We start from the raw sequence: 7,225 nt of genomic DNA, 5'->3' as shown, positions 1-7,225 counted from the left end.
TGAAAAAAAACTCGAAATAGGCCTTAAAATGTGGGGCCCATAACCTGTTGCAGGCAGGTTATTTTCATGCAGTGAATAATGGCCAGGCTGAGTATGATGGTCAATTGCTTAAAGGCAGTTGACCATCAACTCAGGACAAAACTGTCTATGCTTATATAAGGTTGACATCAGGTACTTGTGTCATCCTGCAACAGGGACCATAGAAGACCTGAACATTTTTATTGTCCTCAAGGTCCAAGTAGCAGGATGTATTTTCCGAGTTCAGAGCACAGTAAAAGCAGTGATATTGACATATCTGCATTGTTAGATGAGCATTGTATGAACAAAGCAAAAGGCAAGTTGTCTCCATCTGATCATCTTTTGACAAGAATGAAAGATCCTTAATGCAAACAATCAATAGGCACATGAACATGGATTTGCCAGCTCCCACTTTCAAAAGATAGACCTGCCCTCAGTTTATCCGAACGAACGAACAGAAATGCAATCTGAATTGCGGCGCCAGCCTCTCTTAACATCCAGGCCTTTTACGGACCAAATGAACACCCGACACACCAAGGCGTTGGCGCGGTCATATTGCACTTGATTCGATCTTTCGCGACAAACCGGTCACAACTCGGCCAGTAATAGACCAATGCGTCGGCGGGAATTATATATCGGCAACTAACATAGCAGACAGATGCAGGCTTTACGCAGCATGGCCAATACATCTTTATATCTCCTGGCCGACGTGCTAGAAAAGGCAGGTGAGCACCAGATTCGGTCTGAATAGAGATGAACATCATATATCGTATTTGCCACTTCATACGGAAGGAGTCATCGGTTGAAGGCTAGTCAGAGTTCCGCTAGCAAGGGAATGAGCCAAGGAAGGAATGACAACGATAAGCTCGCGTTGTTGGATGCGGACGGCGCGTTTTCAGCGCAGGACGCGAAACACGGATGCAAAAATATTACTCTAGACTCAAGAGTACACATGGAACGAGTCGTGAGTGCACCAAGTCCAACCCCAATTCCAGGTGAATCATCATCTTTACATGTGCTCTTCTTGGCCCAAAGTCGTTACCGGGTTTGAAATAGTTCGTCAGGCTAAGGCAACGTTATTATTACATCAGTACGCAACTCCTTTCCGTATGTAACAGACGAAAAAGCAATGCATATTAACGCCATGTCGACGTCAAAGTCTGAGTAGTACCCGAAGTCACAACCGTAGCTTCGCGATTCGGGTCAGATTCCCATACCACCTGAGTTACAAGGTTTGTCAGTGTCAGTGTCTGATGGTCCTAAGCAGGTCCTAGGACTCACAGAGCCGTCCGTTTCTATCCTTATAAATTTATATTGGAAGGTCGTACCCGCAGGGATGCTAACAGTGACCTCCCATACAGGATAATCGCTTGCCGAAAGAGCAATCTTGTAAAGAAAACAGTTATATGACGGACTTGACAAACAAATGAATAAGTAAATGCTTACAGAGGAAGCAGGCGCCCAGTCTCCCAGTTGTGATATACTACCCACCAGGAAGATATTCTAGACAAGTGGAAGTAAGTGAAAAAAAAAAAACAGTCTTGACGAGCAAAGGCTCACCTCGCCCCAGGTCGTAGTAGCAGTTTCGGCAAAAGTCACTGCGACAGGATCGGGGGAGGTACCCGTACCTAGAAACAGCATTTGAGCCAGGCTTCGCATGGCAGACAACTCGCGTTACCTTTCGCGCCTGTATGGATGGCTATTGCACCGTAAGCCGGAACTGTTGCGGTAAACGAGCCGCCGGATACGGTGAACCTTGTTGAATAGGAGATATCAGAGGCAATGAAAAGTCTTCTATGGGAGGACGAACACACCCAAAGCCGGTACAGGTACCATCGGAGCTTGTTCCACTGATGACATCGCAATACGAGCCGTCTGCTAACGAGCTCGTAAAGCTTGTGGTCCAACTAGAGGATGCGTCATTGATAGCCACGAAACCAGCGGACTCTTGGATAGATATCAGTGGATCGACCACAATATGAGGGGGGAGAATATAGAAAGTCACACCTCGTCCAAAAGCGATTTGCGAGGATTGGGGTGACACCCAGTCTGTCAGCGCGGCAGAGCCTACGTTGTTACGGAAACCGACCATGCCGGTGAACGCGACCCATCGATGCTGGCAATACCATCCGTTCGCTCCTCCCGTACCCGAGCATGTGCCTACACCTGGCAAAGGTTTGGTAGGAAGTTCCCGTAGAGATAGAAAGCCTAACATACCACCGTTGGGGGCACCATCATCATATGACGAAAATTCGTAACTGGAAAGAATAGTGGGCGTTCCGTAGGGGTGAGCAAGCGAGAATATCGTAGCAATCTGAGATGAGAATCAGCTCCACGAGCTGGTTGAAGGCAGAGGAGATACAAACCACGTAGGCGTTGTTAGAAGAGTTGACATTGAGAGAATTACCGTTCTGAGAGAAACATCATCAGGTCAGTCATCATGAACGATTGCTTTATGGCGTACCCTTTCAGTATCGTGATCAGCTACGAATACGTTGGCCTGCGACCCAGATATCCATCCTATTTCATCATTGGATATCACGAACTGTGTTTGGGACGAGAGTACTGACCTTGGTCATCCAGGTTCTCTAGTCCGGAAATGCTGCCACCCCCAAAAGAACTCTGTAGAGCACTGGTATAGCGGAATCTATAGAAATTTCAAGGCCGACTTTGAAAGAATTATTTCTGTTAACTCGTACTCTTGGACATCGCCAATCCCGACGTATTCCGACGGCTGGACAGCCTCACCAGCTCCCCAGATGACTTCCTGAGTAATGTACGGCGCCGACGAAAAGCGGCTTGTGATGTTCGCGATATCGGTCGCAGCAATGTCTGGGTGGGTTTACTTTGGTCTCCTTTCCGTAACTAAGTGAAGAAAGAACCTACGTTTCGCGGCATCTAAACGCAGTCCGTCAACTCCCAGAGAAAGGAGATCGTTCGCATATTCGGCGAGACGCGCGCGGACATATTCCGTTTCAGTCGCAAGGCTGGAAAAAGATTAACTTGCTTGGCGAAGACAAAATTTTATGTGGAATGTACTCCGCGAGGCCGTCCAATTGGCAAGTTTGTACTTGTGCCCGACTGGAGTAGTCTTCAATATCGCCAGTGCTGGTGAGATTACAATGATGGAAATCCTGTCGGATGAGAATGGGTAAAAGAAGCAGGATAAGCTCGGGGGACCTACCTGGTACTCATAAATTCCTGGGTATACCTGTCGAGAGGGTTTAGAGTAATGGCCCAGACAAAATAAGAGCCATATCAACGAACATAGTGTGTGAAGGTATCTCCCGCAACGCCTACTCCTGAGTCTAAGCCGGTCATATGATTGAAGATGGTGTCTGCAGAGCAACCAGTGACGATAATATTGGAATAATAGAATAGAACAAGCATACCAGCGATTACCCTAACACCGGCGTCATGACACGTCGTTATCATGCTGTCCGGTATCTCAATAACCAATAAAATTGAAGAGCGTTGAAACATCAAACTTTGCGAATTCTTCCCTGTCACCACGCTTTGATATTAAAGTGTACGTCACTGGCTGGTAGTCCGTCCACCACTGGGTTCCGGTAATATGTTCCTGGGGTGGACTGACTGCCATTCGATCTTAGAGCGAAACCGCAAGACGAGAGACGTGCGGAACTTGCCTTGAACGAAACCATAGCCAGCGGGTCCGATGAAATCAGTGCATTCGGAAGCTACGCTGTCCCAAGTCCATTCGAACATCTGGATGATGACCGTGTTGTTTCCGGAAGGAGCACGACGTAGGGACGATAATGCGAGGACACATGGTAAAACGATAGGAAAGAGCCATGCAATGAGCATAGCGAATGAAGGCATTGCTATTGGGGACCATTATAGCGACGTTTAAATAAGCTTTGAATAGCTTGTGAAAACGTACATCGTGAACACGAGTGGCGCCTTCCATATGGATTACTGAGCGTGGCAAAACGGTCATGAAACAGTGACTGGTTGCTATATGAGTAGCCGATTTTTTCAAGGCCATCGTCAACATACTGCATCGACCCACTGCTGTGTGTTGCTCTCATGGAAGGATACAGAACATGAACGACAAGTAAACGCACGCTAAAGAGGACGTACTCGAACATTTGCCTCCGCACCTCATCTTCTGAAGCACATGGCTATCACAATTTTAATCGTCATATGGTCCTCAGACTAAAGGCACCTAGGTCATTCGGCAGTCACTACTGCGACCGGACCTTCCAGGTGAGATCATCAATGGTGATGGTGCGCGAGAAGCAGAGTGCAGTCTGTCACCGGGCTGGTCGGAATTGCGTCCAAAAGCTACTCGAAGTGATCAGAAGGCTAAGAAAATCTAAATGTTGTTACCGTTCAAGAAAATTCCGGTTAAAGGGATGGGTAACGAATTTCTTTTTTCGACAACTTCGACGTAAATCTCCAGAGGTTTCGTCCTTTGCGGTAACCGATGTCGGATCTTGATCACAGCTACCGCCTTGGTGAGTGGCTTGATGATACCTGGATTACTAATCCGGTTGAGATTGACGCGACGGGACCACATGTTAGCGATGTCGACAGCCGTATAGAGTAAAAGCATTCAAAGAAGGAGCGTGACATCGACGTCCGTCTGATGACCGTACATTCTATAAGGAGAGCATTACAGTCAGTAGCCTAGCACATTTTACACTTTTGTTAAACCCTCGAAATTTGAATCCCGATTCTTCTCTGACAATGGTGTACAGCAGGGCGTGGTCTACGCGCGTACCAGTGGACCATGGTGGGTTGTATGGACAGATTATACCCAAGGATCACGCGTTTTTTGACTGACGAGACGCCTGGTGGGCGCCGGAACAGCATCTTCACTGAACGACTGGCTATATTCGAACCTGTCAGGAAGGCTGTACATTGTCGATGATATCTATATAATAATCTATCTATATATTTATATAATAATAGAGGTCGACAATGATGACATAAGATAGCGGACTCTGAATCTTCGGCCATTGACATAAACCGGCAAATTCCAGCTGAGTTTGAACTTCACCTTCAAACACCTTTTCCTTCTTACCCTCTGCTCTGATCCACTCCCCCCTCACAGTGCATCAGCTCAGGCAAGAATTACAGCCCTTTTTACATATAATAAGAATTTTTAGGATCTCTCACAGTACTGTCTATAAATCTTTGATTGAAGCTCTTTGTTTCTAATTTTTAATTTTCTCTACAGGTGTCTCTGTCTTTTTCTTGCACAGTGTTGCTACTCATTACACCTCTCCATACTCTGTGATGTGTGTACCATTTCTGTTTTTTTTAAATCAATGCTCACCACTTTCTTTTTATAGGTGTCCATCTACTTCTACTAGAAAGAATGATTATTTTGATTTTTCAGCTTCAATTACACCAGAGCAGAATCATATCCAGGTTCTGATCCTAATATTGAACTTCTACATTTTAATATACTATCTGAGACTCATATTTCATCTCAGTTAGACTATCCACATAAACATGCCTGTAGTATCAGCTCTTTCCATTTTTTTCTGCCAAAGATAAATGTTATAGACAATTATGTGATGCTGCTCCTAAGTGACAGTCATCTGTGCTTGATAATACTTCTGTTTCATGTGGTACTCAAGGACATAAGCAAGAAAGAACTATTGAAATTCATTCTCTACATACTGAACCACTACAAAATATTAACCAAATAACTTCTATTGAGCATCAACAGCAATCACTATCACTCACCAGAGAGTCACTATCTCTATAGCCACTTTTATCATTACTACATCAGCATTAACTGTCACATGCTGTTTCTATACCACTTCCTCTGGCAAGATGTCTATATGCTGAGGTGCACTCTCAATATAATATTAAAAGTAGAAATAGAGTTTGTGAATATTATAGAGGATTACATTGGTATAATGAATGACTTAAGCATAAGTCAAGAGTTAATCCACAATTTGAGATATGTTGTCTACAAGAACAAATCAAATTACCACATCTTCTTCCTGCTCTTGCTCAATTGGCATTTATATCTTTGGCTGCAATAGTTGATAAGACAATCACCAATTCTTCTGGACCATATTGCTTTCATGTATCTGAAGAGCTTCATCATCATATAGGATCTCTGCTGGCAAAGAAAGGAGAGGAATTATCTTATACACAGCTGATTTAGCAGAAGCATTAAGTATGTGCAATCATCACAATCCCAATCTAAAGTCTGAAATCATGTCTCAACTACAGAATTTACTGCATGATGTAAATCTATATGTTGCTTTATATCACTATGCATATCTTATTATAAAAGACAAGCCCTATGAAAAATATCCAAATATTGAAGTACAATTGCATGTTGGCAATAGTACTGATGGATGATGATATAATCTTCCAACAGTAGATGAGTTAGCTGCTATTATTTTTGAAGATAGATCTGAGATTATTAAAAATGATTGAGATATTGTTTTACATATACATAATCATTCTCTTCAATATATTAGCCAACTTCATCCAAGTTATCAATCTCTTTATTACATTCTTCTTTTTCCCTATAGAGAATTGGGTTGGAATCCAAATATGCTTCTGGAAGATACTGGAAAACATTCTCATACAGAATATAAAAGGCTTACTCAGCATATATATTATGCTTACTGCCTACATGATTGTCCAGCAATTAAACCAAATATATCATTGTTCAGAGGGGAGAGACTGATACAGCAGTGTGTTATAGATGCATCAGCATCAATTAAATAAAATGATCTCAACTGAGTTCAGAAAAGCCAGAAAACTATTTGTGCAGATCTATATAAGAGAATAGTTGATGCAGTTATGAATGAAAATGGATTTGAAAACACTGACCAGCATTTTATCTTATCATCATCATATACTGAAAGTTTCTGTGCAATGTATCAGCTGTATCAAGACTCTATAGCAATTTGCAGAGCTTTACAAAAGTCAGATATCTTTTTTACAATGACAGCCAATCCACAGTGGCCAGAAATTGTAGAGGTTTTGAAGTGCACAGATGAACCAGATCAAAAAGTGGAGGATCAACCAAATATTGTGGCAAAAGTCTTTCAGTTGAAAAAGAAGACCTTACTGAATAAAATTAAAAAGAGTGATATACAGTTGACTATCTCACAATACATATAGTCAGGAGACACCAAAACTGTATGTGTTTATAGATTTATGCAGAACCAAAATAGCATGTGATGTGACATGTGACTTTATGTGACAA

The 7,225-nt window shown here is 43.0% G+C and overlaps 1 protein-coding gene across 1 annotated transcript; it reads right to left on the bottom strand.

Annotated features, from left to right (window-relative positions):
- Positions 1–1,002: 1,002 nt before the first annotated feature.
- Positions 1,003–4,102, bottom strand: BT62DRAFT_997953 (glycoside hydrolase). The gene is made up of 20 exons (XM_043190693.1): positions 4,036–4,102; positions 3,920–3,986; positions 3,666–3,860; positions 3,507–3,612; positions 3,411–3,454; positions 3,286–3,356; positions 3,203–3,229; positions 3,058–3,152; positions 2,905–3,005; positions 2,718–2,850; positions 2,589–2,665; positions 2,483–2,538; positions 2,385–2,429; positions 2,236–2,332; positions 1,833–2,184; positions 1,697–1,773; positions 1,579–1,646; positions 1,465–1,521; positions 1,300–1,404; positions 1,003–1,238 (listed from the first exon to the last, which is right to left on the bottom strand). The coding sequence occupies exons 3-20, from the start codon at positions 3,856–3,858 to the stop codon at positions 1,155–1,157; spliced, it is 1,788 nt and encodes a 595-aa protein (XP_043033551.1). The 5' UTR covers positions 3,859–3,860; positions 3,920–3,986; positions 4,036–4,102; the 3' UTR covers positions 1,003–1,154.
- Between the last annotated feature and the right edge of the window lie 3,123 nt (positions 4,103–7,225).

Source organism: Guyanagaster necrorhizus, assembly GCF_019112545.1.
Source record: "Guyanagaster necrorhizus MCA 3950 unplaced genomic scaffold BT62scaffold_55, whole genome shotgun sequence".
NCBI classification, from domain to species: Eukaryota; Fungi; Basidiomycota; class Agaricomycetes; order Agaricales; family Physalacriaceae; genus Guyanagaster; species Guyanagaster necrorhizus.
The sequence above is the reverse complement of the archived record's forward strand: the minus strand, read 5'-3'. Positions and strand labels throughout refer to the sequence as shown.